Here is a 17,959-nt window from a genome sequence, read left to right as displayed (position 1 = left end):
ACTTGGAGGGTGTTAGAAATAGGAGTGGACGTCTTGGTGTGAGGGGGGAGTGACCTCCTGACGTCCATACCCCATGTATAGTCATAGAAGTGGTCAAATGTCTTGGAAGAGCGAATCAGTGAAGAGATTCAGAAAAAAGACAGGTCCCGCGTTGGCAAACAGCTGCAGTTGTTTCCAAAAAAGTATTGGGTGTCCAGTAACTGCCCAGCCAAAATACATATTTGACTCACTACAGCCTGAGCGAGCTCGCACTCCAGCTTGGCGTTCAGTGTGGTTCAGACGCTCCGATCCTTTCTTACAGTTTCTTTTGTTTTTGGTTTGTGCGGACACCACCGACACTAAGCAGCCATGGATGCCATCAAGAAGAAGATGCAGATGCTCAAGCTCGACAAGGAGAATGCCTTGGACAGAGCTGAGCAGGCCGAGTCAGACAAGAAGGCAGCCGAGGATAGGAGCAAACAGGTCGGCATCCACTGTGAAACCCGCTCTGGTGCTTTTACGCACGGGTGTTAATGGCACGATGCGCATCAGCGCTGCATGGCTCCTGCGTGTCCAGTGTACTGTCACTGAAGATTAACATATAGGATTGGAATAATTTTTAATAGGATTAAGTAGATGTTTAATACTATAAAATAAATCATTTTCATTTATTCCGCTATTGTATTTCATATTTGGAATGCATGAAGCTGGCAACAACGGATTACGTTTTACATTTACTATTGCATTACACATGATTTAGCTCTAATGTCTAATGATAAATCTACTCTAACAGCCCAGAATAAATGTCTTTAAAAAAGGCTAACATGAGGTTTATAATGTATTATTTAGATTATTTACAGACACTGTGAGATGTGGCCTATTTGGTTCTGTGATTGAAAATGATAAATGGCAGTGATGTCTGTCTTCTACATGTCAGTAAATCTCTTCTTGTTCCTGTGTGTCCCAGCTTGAGGATGACCTGGTAGCACTGCAGAAGAAGCTGAAGGCAACTGAGGATGAGTTGGACAAGTACTCTGAAGCCCTGAAGGATGCCCAAGAGAAACTGGAGCTTGCTGAGAAGAAAGCCACAGATGTGAGTTTGGGGTGACAGTGGAGAAGCTCCGTTTGAGCGACCATTGACTAATAGTTTGACCTTGAAACACCCCTTGGTTCCCCCCAGGAAACTAAGATTACCATCCCCCATGAAGATTTACTCTAATGATTAAGTTATGCAATAATCAATTAATCAAAGAGCCCTGGAGGCTGTATAGGATTAATATATGGATGGTTAAATTTAGCTCTTGTGCTGTATATGGTAAGGTCACAGCTAACTGGCTTACCAGTGCATTCCACAGCCATTTGGACGAATCTGAGGGCCAGTGTAAGATTTCAGTCGCGCATTTTACAAGCATATTTTGGCCTGTAAAATCCTTGACAGATTTGTGGTGGTACTGGTTTCAATTGGCACTCTGGAGATATGTCCAGCCCTGATTTAATTACCGCTTTATTGGCTGCGCTTAATGTTACGCCAATTACGCCTAATTGATTGCGTTAATTACGTCACACACAGCAACAACGACGCCAACAACAACATAACATAAGGTGAACTTTACTGATCCTTAAAGTGAAGCCAAAGAAGAACGAAAGCAGATGTACACCAAAGATTTGTGATTTAGTGTGATTGCTTGTTCAATTCCACTAAATCAGGAGTAAATGAACACATAAACAAACAAATACAAAACAAAAGAAAGGGATGGAATATGGTGGTGGCGAAAGTGTCTTGGGTTTGCAGACAGCTGTTAGCAGCGTGAAAAGAAATAATAATAATAATAATAATAATAATAATAATAATAATGTATCTCGTGTTAATTAATTAGACTATTAATTCCGTATACACAATGTAAGTTAGTTATAATGATGCTGATTCCTGAATCAGTGTGTGATGTGTGGAGCTGTTTTTTGATGGGTGAGCTCAAGTTACCAGCAGGGGATGCACTCAAAACAGATCATGGATTAGATAGTTGTATAACTGACAAAAAAAAAAGTATCAAAAATGACATAAAATTAATTTGAAAGAGCAGCTGACATCTGCATATTTTATAGGTATATATATATTTTTAATTTGTTAGATAAATGCATCTATTTGCGTGTGAAGTCAGGTACTTCCGGGGCTGGTGGCACGTCCCAATCCTCATCAGCGGTTGATTAAAGGCGGTGGGGGCAGGGATCAAACGCGCCGCATCTCCAAGTGTGTGTATGTGTGTGCGTGCGTGTCTGCGTTGGGTCAGCCCGCAACCAGCGGAGGGAAAACTAGCTTAGCTGAAGACAAAAACAGAGCAAATAAAAAAATGGCCGGTGGGAGCTCTCTGGAAGCTGTGAAGAAGAAAATCAAGTCGCTGCAGGAGCAGGCCGATGTGGCGGAGGAACGGGCGGCGTTACTACAGCGGGAACTGAACCAGGAGCGGAGTGCGAGGGAAGCAGTAAGCCGCTGCTAATGATTTGAGGCAATTAGTCCTTAGGCTGCCGACGGCATTAGGCGTAAATCTGGCCAAAAAGCGTGGCTGCTAGGCCCCAGACAGCGACGGCGTATGCTCCAGTACAGTCTTAAGGTATCAGGTAGACCCGCTTGAAATTAGCCCACCGCAGGATGCGAGGAGTGAGGGACGGGTAGATGAAAGGGACACCACCCGGTACATCCCGAATAAACAAACCGCCCTGTAACAAGTAGGCTAGCGTTACAGCAGCACCACAGGTCCTCTGGGATAAAACCCTCCCTTGTGTTAAAACTCCAGCAGGTCATTAGCTTTGTTGAAGCACAGCGGGGGCTGCATTTGTCTCCCTCCCGAAATACTGAAGTGTAGCCATGTTTTGTAGCTAATTTGTTTATGGGACAGTATGGCTAAAATCACTGTGAGACGGGACATTGCAGGTTTGAAAGGAAAGGGAGAGGAGCAAGGTTGGACAAACTAATATAGAATTTTATGTAAATACGCTGCTAACTTCTGTTAGGATTAAATTTTGCGTTAAAAGGAGAGAAAAACCACCCACCTCTTATTTTCCTGTGTAAATTGTGAATATGAGAGCCTGCCTCCCTCCCTAGGGGCTGTCTCCTGACCCAGCCCATGCTGTTGGTGGAGAGCCTGTGATGGGTTGGGGATGTCATAAGCCTACACAGTTGAAGCATACACAGATAAACTTGATTTGAATCTATATGATTGTGGTGTTGTGCTCTCCTAGGCTGAGGGTGATGTAGCTTCCCTGAACAGACGTATCCAGCTGGTTGAGGAGGAGTTGGACCGTGCTCAGGAGCGTCTGGCCACAGCCCTGACCAAGCTGGAGGAGGCTGAGAAGGCTGCTGATGAGAGTGAGAGGTGGGTATCTTGCAGATGGAAAAACAGACAACCGCTTGGTCATCACACTCCACTCATAGGTCCTTCTTGTTGTCCTTGGTATCAAAAATCATAGGTGTACTGTCTGTGATGTGCACAGGACTCCACATTTTGAGAAATGTTTAGTTCCCCGTCATCTCATTTGTTAAGGTGAAATCTACTCTTAATGAAGAAGGGTGATGTGGCAGGTCTGAGACACGGTGACTGAATTTTAAAAGTCAAACACCATTGTAATTAATTAATGGGTCCCATGCTGTTGCAAACCTTTCGGAGCACAGTGGCCATGCTGGTGCTGAGCTCCTTTAAGACAGATAAAAAAACACATTTCATGTAATAAGCAGTAAAATATCAGATTCTGCTGAACCCCAGTGTGTTAAAAATCAGAGACTGCATACAATACATACTGCTAAAGTGCTACTATAATTGACATTTGGCTCGGTGCTGCTGCCAGTGGCTGGAAGTTATATTGCATTAATGTAGTTAATGTAAAGTAGTTAGATGCCAGAAAAGTAGTTTTCTTAATGATACATAATAGTATGATTAAATAAGTGGCACACCTGTGGCATGTTGAGTGTAAGTATGTCCTTTTAGCCCATCAAGTGGACAATACAGTCACACTCCTTGACAAGAGTGTATGATGTTCTGTGTAGTGTCCATTACATGTGAAATAGCCGTGCACCTTGTCCAGATAGTAAGTTAAACTTAAAGTGGAGGCCGGTGTAGTCCTCATTTTATTTCCTTAACCAATATGGGACATAACAAGGAGCACTGCACACTGGAAGCTTTCTTTTTTCTTTTCTTTAAGAAATATGTTTCCAGAGACAGACCACTGGTCTCTTGTTAGTCATACATAGGGAACTGTGTTCTCTATGCGACTATTAAACACACTGGTCTGCTGTTGTGCTTACCCGCCATACTATTTTCTTCCCCTCAGAGGCATGAAGGTTATTGAGAACAGGGCAATGAAGGACGAGGAGAAGATGGAGCTGCAGGAGATCCAGCTGAAGGAGGCCAAACACATTGCTGAGGAGGCTGACCGCAAATACGAGGAGGCGAGTTTCTCAGCTGTTCACAGCACTCTGAACTTTGAGCTTAGCATTTTCCACATTCTTCCACTTTAATGTAACAGCTGACATCTATAGCTGTCCCCTGTCAGATGTATGTTATCGCCATTAGAATGACAGTAAATACACATTGAAATACAGGAATTAAATTTTGTGTGACTTTTAATGTGTGGGACTGAACATTTGCATGTTGTGACTTCAGGTTGCCCGTAAGCTGGTGATCATTGAGAGCGATTTGGAACGTACAGAGGAGCGTGCTGAGCTGTCTGAGAGGTAACGATTTCCTTCCTTTTCACCTCTATCTGTACCTCCAGGTCACAACTTTGTGAATTTTTTGTTTTGTTTTTCTCACAATTCTCTTTCTGACTGTGGCATCTTCCCGCTTTTTCAACCTCACCGTAAATCGATAGCAAATGCTCTGAGCTTGAGGAGGAGCTGAAAACCGTGCAGAACAACCTGAAGTCTCTGGAGGCCCAGGCCGAGAAGGTGAGATGGCTAACAGAGGAGACTCATGGCAGATGATTCACAGTATAAACTCCTGACATCTGTGTGAAACAGTCTTGTATCGACATTGTGATGATGTTCGACTAACGCCGCCCTTTGTATGTAACCACAGTACTCACAGAAGGAGGACAAGTACGAGGAGGAGATCAAGGTTCTCACAGACAAGCTGAAGGAGGTGAGTTAACAGGAATTATCAGAAAATTACCATATTTAAAATATAGTTTTATCAGTACTATATTTTGTAGAGCTTTTTTAAAGCTGCTGTGATTGGATGTTGACTCGTGAGTTACTTGAATTAAGTATCTATGCGGACTATTTTTTTTTTTTATTATGAGTAATGCTTAGTTTTCTTTTACAGCACTTAAAGTTCCTAAGTGTCCTGTTAGGCTGTGGCTATTAATGCAAACCTCTTAATGGGAATTGCTAATGTTTGACTGACCGACTTCCTCCACTCAGGCTGAGACCCGTGCTGAGTTTGCTGAGAGATCAGTCGCCAAGCTTGAGAAGACCATTGATGACCTTGAGGGTATGAATCTTTTCCACTTGGTTTTTAGGCACTTGCAGAGTTTATTTCCATGTTTTCCACACAATGTTTTCCACAGTGTTTGTTACCGCCAGTCAACACAAAGGATGCAACCTGGTAGAATCATAAAATAAACACAAGTTTTCTCAACTTTCTCAAAGGGACATTTATAAAAGAGAAAAAAAGTTCATCTTTTTTGTAAACATTGGTGCAGTGTGAGGTTATTTATTTGGTTAGCAGGTTGTTAAATAGTCCTCTGGCTAAATATCTGCATTTTCAGTTGTTTACTGCGGGAGGGACAAAAACAAAGCAGTGATCCACAGAGGCCGGCGTGATATTATTCACGTTGGCAACAGCATTTCTCACCGCAGTGCTGTTTGGCATTCTGGTATAGTGACTGTTCAAGGCCAGCTCGTTGCGAGCAGTCCTCACAGGGTCATGGAACATGTGAGGCAGTTTCTCGGTGACTCCTCAAGAATCTTAGACACCATCAGCAGCTGTTCCATGCACCCTTCCTATTTCTGTCCTGCTTTTTTTTTTTTCTTTCCAGTTTCTTTATTTGTGTTTTCCTTTGACATCTGTTCTCTGATTCCTCTGTTACTATTCTTTTGTCTTCTTGTTTTATTGCAAATCCTTCACTGCCACTTCATAATAATCATCACACAATAGATGAGCTGTATGCCCAGAAACTGAAGTACAAGGCCATCAGCGAGGAGCTGGACCACGCCCTCAACGACATGACTTCCATGTAATTCACCACGTGCTTGTTTTCTGCTCTGTGCCTTAGCTGTCGACACCTCTAACAACTTTTACTGACATACAGTAGCTCCCTCTTGTGGCATGTTTGAGTGCAGTGATATTTTTGGGAATACGTTTCTTTTTCTCTAAATCCTCCTTAACTGCTGCTATAATATTGTTTTGCCTGTGAACTAAAGATGTTTATGGTTAGATTCTTAGGCTAGATTTCTCACCTTCCCTTACAGTTTCTTTGACATAGCCATTTTTCTTCATTAGTTTCACTCATTTTCTGTAGCTTTTCTGGCTTAATCCTGCATCTTTTTTCCTCCCTTGGTTCTGCATGTCATTTATCTTCCATTCCTTTTATTTCTCCCTCCAACACTTTTGTTGTTTTCCTTTTTTCACAGCTAAATTTTCACACCCTTCACTCCAGAAGCCGGTTGACTGTCGTCATCTCTCTCCTGTGCAGCGCAGCCCAACTTTCTGTCTTCCTTGTCTCTGTATTTCTTTACTGCCCCATCACCACTGCACAGTGGGCCGTCGCTGCCATCGTCCATCTGTACATCTCTCATACAGACCTTTGAGCCGTGTTGCTTTCTGTAAAATAAACATTCTTCCATCTATGTCAGCCCTTCCCCTTTTCTCCTGCCATGTTTCTTTGTTTCCATTTGTCCCATCTTTTTCTTTTTTGATTTTTGTCTTCTATGTGATTAATTTATTTTGTCGAGTAGCTTTTGAATAAACTCTGAAGCTCCTCTCCCATTCACTGTTCCTTTTTCTCTTCGAGAGGACTGTTACTTGGTACAATTGCAGTATTAATTCTGCAGACTAGTGTTCACATGAAATACAGTGGGTGTCCTCTCAAAGACTACAGCCAAGTAACCAAAAGTTATGACAGGTTATCTGCTTTGATAGTTAGTTTATTCAGTCATTTGTGCTCCTGTTTCTGAGGATCAGCTGCGTCACCAGGGATTTTGAATTTAATGAGACGAACATCTTAAGAAAGATCTTTTGGTGACACCTGTGGTTAACATAGCAACAGCAGGTGTGGTTTAATATAGCAAACCCTCCTTGAGCAGCTACTTCTCAGTGCAGCCAACCAAACTGTCATTGCGGGAATGCGTACATGGGGAATTTGTTTACAGTGTGATGAGCTTGTTTTGTATCCCTGCACCAAAAGTAATCGATTCTGAATGTGGGATATTCAATGGTCACCAACTTGTAGAATTGCTCCAGGCTGTCCTCGGTGTCTCTGGGTGAAAAGAAAACAGATGTATCAGTCAGAGTGAGTAATGCTTAGGTAACCAGGACAGCAGCTTAGTGACGGCTTGTGAGACCAGTTAGAAATAAGAATAACAAATAGAGTGTGTTGTTGATTTAGGCTGATATTTTCACGAGGTTGGCAGGTTCAGCTGCTTAAATACAAACTGGTATTGTTTTGTGACGAGCTTCAAATCAACTCTCTTTGTCGTCTGCACTAACCTGCCTTCTGTCTCTTTCCCTTTTTCTCTTACCTGCTTTCTGACTGTCAAGACCAACTGTACAAGCAGCTTGAGAAAAACCGTCTTCTGACCAATGAACTGAGAGTAGCCTTAAATGAGGCGTAAACTGGAAATGGGCTCTTGTATGCTTTAATTTTTCTGAAACCTAAATGTCCAGACATATTGTCGATTGCTGTTCTATATATAAAAAGAGCATAGACAACTGTGTCTACGACGCAAAACTTAAACCAAGCAATGCTTTTAACAAATGGGAATACAAATGGACGTTTTTCACATTATGCATGCTCAAACAACAGGTTGAGAGGTCAGATGACCTCAGGTTATGAACAGTTACGGAATGGATTTGATAAATTTTCTCAGTTATCGTCAGGGCTGTAGCGCATGAATCCAGTTGAAATCCATGTGATACTGCTGCTCATGGGGTGAAGGCTGGTGACAATCCTTGAGGCCCACAGTTGGGAAAGGCTTAAAATACTGCAAGGGGTCTGGAATTCCTTCTGCATCCCTGAGTCCACCTCTAAAAAGTAGGACAAGTTTTCAACAGGCATAATCAAGTATCAACTCAAAATCTTAAGCTGTAGTGGGCCCAATGGTACTGAGAACCAAACTTCTTTATTTTGGTTTTATTGCAGATTTGACTCTCTGCTTTGTTGCAGTTGGAGTGACTTATTTTCCTTTTTTTTTTTTTTTTATCTTTTTATCTACAGTAGCTCTTAATCAGGACACACATCAGTGTTTTGACAAGGTTTTGCATTAAGAACACATTTGATTATGGTGATGTGGTTCTGAACCCTGTGATGTATAGCGTTTGAACAAGCATAAACTCTTTAAACGAACAAACCTTCTGAATTCACTTAATCAAAGTAGTAACACAGGTTGACACGTTATTTTCAGAAATGTAATTAATATGTCCCAGTTTAAATAAATGTATAAACTAAACTCAACTAAGGCGGAGGGAGTGTAATTTGCTGTGTAGCAGCATGGAGTACTGACCATTTGTGCATTTTCACCAAATCTGTTTCTATGAGGCAACTTGTTTTTAGAAGTACGCTGTGGTCTCATACGGCTGGAAGTCATATGGACCGTGTTCTTCTTACATAACAGGGCTGCCAGCCTCAAGGCTAAGTAAGGGCAGCAACAGTACAACTAAAGCTTTAGAGTACAAATAAGATAAAGAGGGAGAATTTTCCATGGAGGTTTGTAATTCATGCTCAGATTTGTCATGCTCATATTTTATTTTATTTTATTATTTTTTTTTTTAAAGTTGATTTTGATTTACCTGAAACTTGATACTTAGATCATCAGCATCATTTAAATCCACTGCCAATCAGATTTGGAAAACAAACAAATAAAACCTTATTTTGGTCATTCTTTAGTCTTGAACACAGCCCATGCAGTCATGACTACAGCCCTGTCTATAGCTTGAGTATAATATTTACAATATGCTTTTGATCTTACATATCAAAATAGAAGTTGAGGTTCAGAGTACCAGGGTTTTTTTTTTTTCATATATATATGAAAAAAAATTTCATATATATATATATATATATATATATTTGCTTAGTGAATGCTAACTTCTGTTATTTGGGGGAACTGCAGCAGAGGAATTTCTCACACTCCTAAGGTTTATAAAAAGATCCAGCCAATGTGTAACACTGTTTATTAACCTGAACTAGAGCTTTGTCTGTTTATGTTCTGTGCATCTTTGCGCTGTTTTATGAGTTTTAACTGATGCAATGCTGTGTTAACAGATAAACTCACACGAGCTAAAGAAGAGGGCCTGAGCGTAAAACAGATGCTGGATCAGACTCTAATGGAGATGGTTAACATTTGACCCAGCTCTGTTCCTCTCCCCACTTTGCCTCATCTGCTCTGAATATGGCTGGCTCCCATATATGGCTGCTACAGATAATGTGGGGAGTTGTGTTTGTCTCCTCTGACCTTGTCATCTTGAAGAAACAAGCTCTGCATAAGGTAGCACAAACAGCTTTGGTGAGCTACAGTCAAACTACACTGTTTCCGTTAGACACTGTAAACACAGGTCAAAGCTTATATGTATATTTTGGGAGAATTTGCACTTTTTGGGGGGAACAGTACTGCACATAACCATCATGAACAAAGCCATAAGTTAAGCCAAGGTTACATGAAAGGGACTTTTATTATGTGTACTTATGTAAAGTTGCTTGTGTCTTTGTTTCTTCTGTATTGTAAACATTTATTCAGTGTCAGTGATGTTGTACACTTCCAGTTTAGCAAGGAAGGAATTCTTAGCACAGTTGTTTGAATGTAATGTTTTGTTACAGCTAAGCAAAAGAAATGTGTGCGCACTGTACTCACTTTGCTGTTCATTAACTGAAATGTTTGATTTTGTCTTTCTCATTTTATCTTGGAAATGTAAAGATCCTGAATAAATGGTTGAAATATAATTTACTTTAAGTCTGGTTAGTTATTGCATCTGTTTCTTCTGTGTTTTTTTTTTTTTCTCCAATACTGCCATTACTGTGGCTATTGCAATACACAAAAACACTGCTAAACTTTTACAGTTAATGTAAAGGATCACGCAGTGTAGTATTGTGCCCTTTAACCAGTTAACTGCAGTTCATCACCACTGCAGTCAAATGTGACTGATATGTGAACCCAAACCTGTGGAAGGTCAGTTCTTAGGAAAGTATTATTAGGCTGTGGTTCCAGGCCTTAAAATAAAAGTGTCTACTTATGACCTTTTATTACGGCCTCAGTGTGGAAATGAGTTGTGTGCAGTTTAGCCGAGAGTGACTTTCCCCTAGATTTGTTTAAAGAATTAGAGTTGAAAAAAAAAGAAGCAAAAAGTAGAAATACATGTAGGCTAACTGTGTGTAACAGAAATATATGGCTCTTTCTTGTATAAATACCTGTTGCGAGATACATTATTTAAAAGTTTCTTTATCGAATTGAATATGAAATTGTCAAAGTAAGGGGAAAACTCAAACTGCAGCAGCACCTCCTCGCCACAGGGGGCGGTGTGCCACCTCCGTGAGCCTCGTCAGCGGTTGAAAAGCAGAGGTGAAAGTTCGTAGCTGGGCAGCCGTGCTGCGGATCCAACGACTTGAGAGAGAAATATGGGTGAAAATCAAGAGTTTGCCGTTTCTTTCCAGGACAGCAAGGCCGCATATGTGCTTAGCAATGTGGCCGAAGTGGTTGAACGAATTCTGACCTTCGTACCGACCAAATCGCTCCTCCGCATCGCAAGGTAACGGGAAATGTTTATATGCTAAACAGCAAACTTAGCTAACGTTAATGGATGTCGATTGGAAGTGAAAGTATTTTTTCAGACACAGGCGGAAGAGACGGGAAGATAGTGAGACACCGCACCTGGTGTGTAATTGTTTTCAGGTGCTCAGTCGTGTTTTGGTTGTTTGTGGTTTGTTGTTTGAGAGAAATATGAACAGACTAACTCTCTTGCTAAGTTTCTGCTCGGCTAACAGGTGAAGCTGAGTGTGTTTGTGGTTCTCCTCAGTGTGTGCAGGCTGTGGAGAAACTGTGCCCGCAGAGTGCTGAGGACTCAGCAGCAGCTGACCTGGGTGTCAGCCTGTGGACCGTCCAACACAGAGGCTCATGCCCTCTGCAGCATTTTGGCTGAGGAGGTGGAGGTAAATCGCTACGCTCACATTCACTGAACACTAAAGGGAGGCTGTTTAGGATAGTAAACTGTACAAAAAACAACCTGCAGGGGGACCTTGTTTGGCAAGAGCAACAATATGCCAAAGTATGGTGAAGACTTTCTTGGTAGTAATGCTGTTTAACATGACTGAATCACTGTTTTTTCTTGTACAGTCCTTGGGTGAAAACCTTAAAATGTCATCAAAGAACAGCATGTATTTTTGAGTTTATCTAATGATGGTTTCACATGTTTTGAATCACGAGCCACTCAGACACAGTGATGGTAATTTAATTGTGATGTGGTATATTGTTGCAGCCATGTTATATAGACATGTTCAGAAATCACCCTGTTGTTTTTGCACTGTTTTAACACTAGTCCTTTGAATTTGCTTATTTACAGAAAGTGTTTCTCCTGCCTAAAACAGTTTTGGCAATGGTAGACTGTGAGGCCTTCACTGGACAAGCTTATTGTTACAGACAGAATAAAGGTTGGTGTCAAATGATGTAATATAGTGCTTCAGTACTTCATTTGTTGTGTTCATTAAACAGAATGTGTCCAATTAGAGCACATCTGTATCATAAATTATCATTTGGGTTGTGCTAATAAGTGGTGTAACACCATCCTTCAGGAAAAGTATTATTTAAGGGCGACTATCTTTTCAAAATTATTGTTTAGTAGTGTAAAATGTCAAAATATCTCAAACAAGGGCAGCCATTGGCATCAATACCAGTTGTTTGAATTATTTTGTGTGTAAAATAACTGTAAACACTTAAATTAATTAAATTAGGTGACCTCTCTTTTGAGCAAACATTTTAATGCCTTGTGCTTTCCTGTAACATTTTTGCCAAATACTAATTTAGATATATCCATAAGGATAGCATCAGATCTGTGTATTAGAAAGCTTTGCATTGACCTTGCAAATCATTTCGAAGGCGTAGAGAACCTTGCAATATTTATGCATTACACACATTTTTACAGAGGCCACACACACAGATAGAAACAGGACAGAGGAAGGTCTTGCATAGCTTGATATCCAAGATGATTTAGAGAGACTTGAATCAAAAAATTCTAATTTTATTGGACTTGGGTATTTAGTGAAAGGATGCTTTTCAAGACATGCTTGTCGTAATAGTTCTATTGGTCTTTGGCCATTTTTGTAAGTAAACCAGAGGGATCACATCAGGCAGTTTCAAAGCAAGGGATGTTTTCTAAGGTCCATTCATGGTACCAAAATGTGTAGCACTGATGGGTTAGACTACCTGCTACTCTCAGCAGCACAGCAGCATCAGCTTCAGAGCCCTGTTTATGTTTACACAGGATGCATCCATTTACAGTAGTGAGTGCTGATCACCAAGGTGTAGTTACAGATGTCGCTCTAGTTATGTGTGCAAAATAAAAGAACATAGGCTATAGAAGCACACATACACTTTGGCTGATGTTTACACAGTTCCATTCACATGGGCTTGAAAAATTAATCAGTAAGCAATTAACAAGGGCTGCATAGCTACAGGAACTTTAATCACTGAACACTGAATATTAAGATCCTGGCCTGTTACTGATAGTTTTTAGTTCAGGTCATGTATCTGTTCCCTGTTGGTTCCTGTCAGCATGTGACTTGTGTTCCTTTTTCTTTGTCATCGCAGTTTCACTGGTATGTCTTGTCGTCTTGTTCTTGGCATATTTAATAATTCTGCCGTTTTTGTTTTGACTGAGCATCTAGCACAGGGGGCCCATTTTTTAATATCAGGAAATCTCAGCACACAGAGTATTATGGCACTTTAAACATGACCTCTCACTTGCAGTACATTAAAAACAAGGTGCAGTGGAGTGAAGTTCTTATTCAGCATTTGTTTGTCATCAGTTTAAGTAATTGAGAGGTGTGTTTGAGTGTGTACACACAGTGGCTTTTTTTTTTTAATCAACTTGAAATATGGGTTTCATATAGATCTTAATGATCTTTTTAAAAAATATATACCATGTAGGTATTTATTGGAAACTTCTATCTAGAGTGTTTTGTAGATTTACAGTCTCATTGCTGATACACAGGTGCTTGGCTGGTGTAAGTTCCCCCGAATATAAAATTGCTGCCAAGACATCTTTTCAATTTCTAAAAGTTTATGCTTAATTTATGATTGAAATGACAGGAATATGAAACAGTGACCTTTCTCATTAACATGTTTTTATTTTATCACCTCCTCTCAAGCAAAAAAGAGTCGCCACAGCCCAGACACAATTGAAGAACTGAACCTGCTCTTCCCCAAAGGTTGTGACATCATGGGCATTGCTACACCCGGCATAGTCTGTAAGTGTTCCTCTTTTCTGTATCTCATATTTCCTTATTCATAAATAAGAAAAGTTCCTCCTCACCCCAAATGAAACCACAGACGGGAAACTATTTGAATGTTTCCTTAATGATCTTCAAAGCAAAGATGGTGCAAATATGTGGCTCAACAACTAAGATACTCTAGAGAAAATGAAACCTAACCAGGTGTCTTGAGCTTATCTAAGAGGAATAGTTCACCTCTCAGTAATCCCCACTAGCAGCATTAATCCCCACTGCTGCTGCCTAGTTGGAAAGCACCACTGGTGGCTGGCACCTCCCTGCCTTTCCCTCTGATAGATTGTCTAGTCTGCCCGGTGCTGTGCTCCCCATTTCTCCATATAATCACAACCCTCCGGAGAAGTGACTCTCCATCAGCCACGTTCTCGTTCCTCAAGATGATGGCTTATCTGGCTCCCATCGTCTATCAGGTTTAATGGCAGCCTCGGCTGTTTGTGATAACACTCATTTTGTGATATTGCCGCCTAGGGTCAGTGCGGGGTCACCACGCACATCTGATTCAATTGAATTAAATCTTTTGATTGGATAAAGTTGAACCTATAGACTTCTTGTAATAGGTTTGCCAAATAGCCTAGAGTACTTCTAATCATTTATGCATTTTTGGTACTGTGGCTGCACAGTATTAAAAAGATGAAACACCCAGACATAGTATTTCTGCATAATCCTTTATAAATTCCATAACCTGTAAAACAGTGGAGAATGTGGATAAATGGCATAATAAAGTGCAGCATTTGCTCATTTTGGATGCAATGAAAGGTTTTCTGTGGTGTACAAATTCAATTGCACACCAGGGATTTACCTCAGCACAATTTTAAACCCTAAAAACTAGTGTTGAGTGGTGAATGAGGCTGTCAGTCTTATGATCCTGTAGATTTATGACATTACAACCTGATGTTTTCTCATTTGCATGGTAGCTCATCCGTCTGCTAAACTCTCTGAGTGTGTGCACAGTAGTTTGTGTGTTGATTTTTTGTGATGTTTATGTAACTTACTGGTCTTTGCTGAGGACCAGCAAGTTGTTGTTTGCTAAAGTTTCTGTGTATTTATGCAGTCTCGCTATTTAAAAGAAAAGAAAAAAAGAAAGTCTTAACCCAGCAAAACTACATTTGACTGGTGAATCCAGTGCCAAAGTTCGTTGAGCTTCAGTTCCTCTAATGGCCACTAGATGCTGGCTTATTGGTGTCTGTGGTTTCCTCTTGCTCAGCTCTGTCCAGATTTTTTCCTCCTTTTCTTCTAAAATTTGAATTCTCCTGTTCCAGTCATCCTTTCAGGAACTATGGGTTCTATGTCCATTTTTCTCTACAGTCTTTCACCGCCAGTGCCGCAATGACAGGCACTTGGATTAAGGTTCTCTAAGTAATCAGTGCAAAAATAGAATAAACACTGGCCATGTCTCTCTATATTCCCTTTTTTTTTCTTATTTTCTAGTAGCCTCTAGGCTCCCATACATTGTATTACATTAGACTAATCAAGTGATGTCCATCAAGTGTGTGCATGTCCATCTGCATTCTTGTGAGTCTTTTTGGTCATATGTCAGTATGGTCCAAGAGTCTGCAGTTTGTGTTCCCCCATGCCACATTACATGTGTCAGTGACATTTCTTTATGGTTCCTCTGTGCAGTGACTCCCACCGGCTCTTGCTCCAACCCTCCTCAGGAGTACCAAGAAGGGGAGGCAGGCTTTGCAGTCATGTTCCCCAGCATGGAAGGTGTCCACATCAAGCCCTTTCACTTCTGCAAGAAGTCCATCTCTCCAACTGCACTGAAAGAAGCAGGTGAGTGTACGGAGTTGTTCAGTCACCCAAACTGAGAAATACAAACGCTTATAAAGTCTTTCAGAACTTGTTTTCGTATTACTCCTGTATTTGTTGTACTTTCTCTTCAGGACTAGTTGACAACCCTGAGCTCCGTGTGGTACTGATGTTTGTCTATGAGGCATATAAATCTGGAGTAGTGCGCTTCCTCAACCAGCTGCTGGAGCCGCTGGCCAAGAGCAAAGCTCTCATCGCTGGAGGACTGGTAGAAAATGTCTTCTCTCCTCCCAGACACTGGTGAGTTAGTGCTCTGCTCTGATATCAAGACCGTTTCTGGGAAAACAAGTAACAGTTTAATACAAAAACATAAGAAGTGCCAGCGGAACTCTAGTCATCCACGCCACCAGAGAATACAACCTCACCTCATTTCGAAGCTTGATATTTGTGTTTCTCCCTCACTCGTCCCCTTTGTCTCTCTGCCAGCAGGTCCAGATTGAATTAGATAAACAGTGGCAGTGTTGGAGCTAAATTATCAGCAGCATTTTTGCTGCCCACCCTTTGCAATGTTCACACTTTCCCTCCCTCATCTCTCATTCTGTAGCTGTAGCCAGGGTGCGTACGGTGTGGTGGGCCTGGCCCTGAGTGGCCCTAAGGTGCAGGGGGCATCGGTGCTCTTGGACCAAGACATCAGCAATCCAAAGGCAGCTGAAGCCACAATCCGGCGGTTGAAGGCGGCCAAAATTCCCGAGAGGAACACCCTAGGATTCATGTTTGCCTGTGTGGGGAGAGGCCAAAACTACTACAACAACCAGACCAATGTAGAAGCCGACGCCTTTCACAAGGTGTTCCCCAACACCCCTCTCTTCGGCCTGTTTGGCAACGGCGAGATCGGCTGCGACCGAATCGTCAAAGACGACTACACGCTGTGCGACACTGACACGGACAGTCTGCAGCACGAGTACACTACAGTCATGACCCTGGTCCATCTAGGCTGACTGACTGGTCTGCAGTAACAAAACGGGACAAACAGGAAAACAGATGACCCATCACGCTCCTGTTTGCTACAGCAGTCAGGAACAACAAAACATTCTGTACAAAATGTTACTCACATTACGACTCAGAATAACACTGTCACCATTTCTAGCTCATAAAGCGGAAAAATTATCCCTTTAGCCATCAATGCATTGGCATCATTTGGGAAATTTTGTCCCTTGGAGACTGTGTGTAAACACAGCTTCATGTTAAAACTGGCGAGTTTCACAAATAGGACCCTAGTCCATCATTTCTGTTACCATTCAGCTGTGATATAGCACTCTTGTAAAATATAGGTGTATATATTATTCCCAAATTTCACACATTAATGGCATATCTCTCTCACCCTCTGACATGAACCTCGTGGTTTGTTTGCTTTGCAGGTGAGGAAATTATACACACTTGTGTGTCCCGAGCTATTGTTAAAGTTGTTGATTCAGCAAAGGCACTTTTTTGTTATTCATGTAAATAAGAGTAGAGTGGTCTTTCTTCCACAAAATCAAGGTAGTCTTGATTTGAATGCTCTTCCCCCTCCTTAAACTTTTACACTTAAGATTTGTACACTTTTCTCTTACCAATGGAAAAATCAAACTGTGTTAGCCTACAAATTAATACTCTTACGCAAGATATCTATCCCCTGTGGTTCAGCTGGGCATAGGGAATACAGTCAGAATCCTAGTGTCTTTTTTTTTTGTCCACATGTCAGGTCATATCTCCTACTACCTACTTCCAACTGTTAATGGTGGGGCTTATTGGTCGCTTCGTCTCCCCAGCTTCTGCAGCCTAAAAGAAAAATTCAGCAGGGCAGAATGGGTGCCCTGTTGTCTGTGTAAGTGACACTGACTGGCAGAAACTCTCAATTTCATCTCATTTTAGTCTCAGCTCAGCTTCTACAACTTCTGGCTTTAGGAGACAGTTGGTGGTGGTCAGAAAAACATGAATAATATTTTGGGATCATTAGATATTAAAAAATGAGTATTTGGTATTCTTCGCTTAAGTCATGAATGGTAAAGGTTCTTTTTGAAATCTTGATAGTATAGTGTGAGACTACCTAGCTGTACGTTTGAAAAAGCTGTACACAAGAGAATACTGCTCTCTGTAAAATCCATTGAATGCTGCGCATTTCATCTCTAGATTTCTTTCTAGATGGCCCTGTCATCGATGGATGTCTTGTTTTTGCCTCACTAAGAAGAAACTCTTGGCGACATTAAGGTGCAATTTCCACTCTTTTTTTTTTTTTTTTTTTTGTGGGTCCAGTAGTTGCTGTTAAATAGCTGATGTTAAGTTTAGCTTTTCTGTAAATGCTGCAACAATGACTGTTGCAAGAAGTTTTCAAGGAAGTTCCAATATTTTACTTAAAAAAGAGTTAGAAGTCAACAGCAGAGCAAATCTTCCTTCTTTGTATCATAATGTACACATCTTAAGTTAGTGCTTATGGACCATTGAACAGAATAGTTTTGGTGTTGATGCACTTTTCTACATGTGCCAAATCATA

At 41.1% G+C, this 17,959-nt stretch overlaps 2 protein-coding genes across 3 annotated transcripts; both read left to right on the top strand.

The window, feature by feature from the left end:
- The first annotated feature begins 235 nt into the window (after positions 1-235).
- Positions 236-6,952, top strand: LOC121178797 (tropomyosin alpha-1 chain-like). Of its 2 annotated transcripts, XM_041033168.1 has the most exons (10): positions 238-462; positions 947-1,072; positions 3,217-3,350; positions 4,303-4,420; positions 4,635-4,705; positions 4,843-4,918; positions 5,049-5,111; positions 5,393-5,462; positions 6,129-6,207; positions 6,605-6,820. In XM_041033168.1, exons 1-10 carry the CDS (start codon positions 349-351, stop codon positions 6,606-6,608), a joined length of 855 nt encoding a protein of 284 aa, XP_040889102.1. In that variant the 5' UTR covers positions 238-348; the 3' UTR covers positions 6,609-6,820. The 2 variants fall into 2 exon arrangements, with proteins under 2 accessions (XP_040889111.1, XP_040889102.1); XM_041033177.1 differs by lacking the exon at positions 6,129-6,207 and having other exon boundaries at positions 236-462; positions 6,605-6,952.
- A 3,790-nt stretch (positions 6,953-10,742) lies between these two features.
- Positions 10,743-16,706, top strand: fbxo22 (F-box protein 22). The gene is made up of 7 exons (XM_041044340.1): positions 10,743-10,928; positions 11,196-11,328; positions 11,739-11,826; positions 13,543-13,641; positions 15,301-15,453; positions 15,564-15,729; positions 16,034-16,706. Exons 1-7 carry the CDS (start codon positions 10,798-10,800, stop codon positions 16,425-16,427), a joined length of 1,164 nt encoding a protein of 387 aa, XP_040900274.1. The 5' UTR covers positions 10,743-10,797; the 3' UTR covers positions 16,428-16,706.
- Positions 16,707-17,959: the final 1,253 nt, after the last annotated feature.

Source organism: Toxotes jaculatrix, chromosome 1, assembly GCF_017976425.1.
Source record: "Toxotes jaculatrix isolate fToxJac2 chromosome 1, fToxJac2.pri, whole genome shotgun sequence".
NCBI lineage: Eukaryota > Metazoa > Chordata > Actinopteri > Toxotidae > Toxotes > Toxotes jaculatrix.
This window is presented reverse-complemented; position numbering and strand designations above follow the sequence as displayed.

Coding starts and splice junctions, on each gene's coding strand:
- fbxo22 (XM_041044340.1), top strand. CDS start 10,798: ATGGGTGAAAATCAAGAGTTTGCCGTTTCTTTCCAGGACAGCAAGGCC. Junction 11,827..13,542: donor TTGTTACAGACAGAATAAAG/GTTGGTGTCAAA, acceptor CCTCCTCTCAAG/CAAAAAAGAGTCGCCACAGC. Junction 15,730..16,033: donor TTCTCTCCTCCCAGACACTG/GTGAGTTAGTGC, acceptor CTCATTCTGTAG/CTGTAGCCAGGGTGCGTACG.
- LOC121178797 (XM_041033177.1), top strand. CDS start 349: ATGGATGCCATCAAGAAGAAGATGCAGATGCTCAAGCTCGACAAGGAG. Junction 3,351..4,302: donor GCTGCTGATGAGAGTGAGAG/GTGGGTATCTTG, acceptor TCTTCCCCTCAG/AGGCATGAAGGTTATTGAGA. Junction 4,421..4,634: donor CTGACCGCAAATACGAGGAG/GCGAGTTTCTCA, acceptor TTGTGACTTCAG/GTTGCCCGTAAGCTGGTGAT.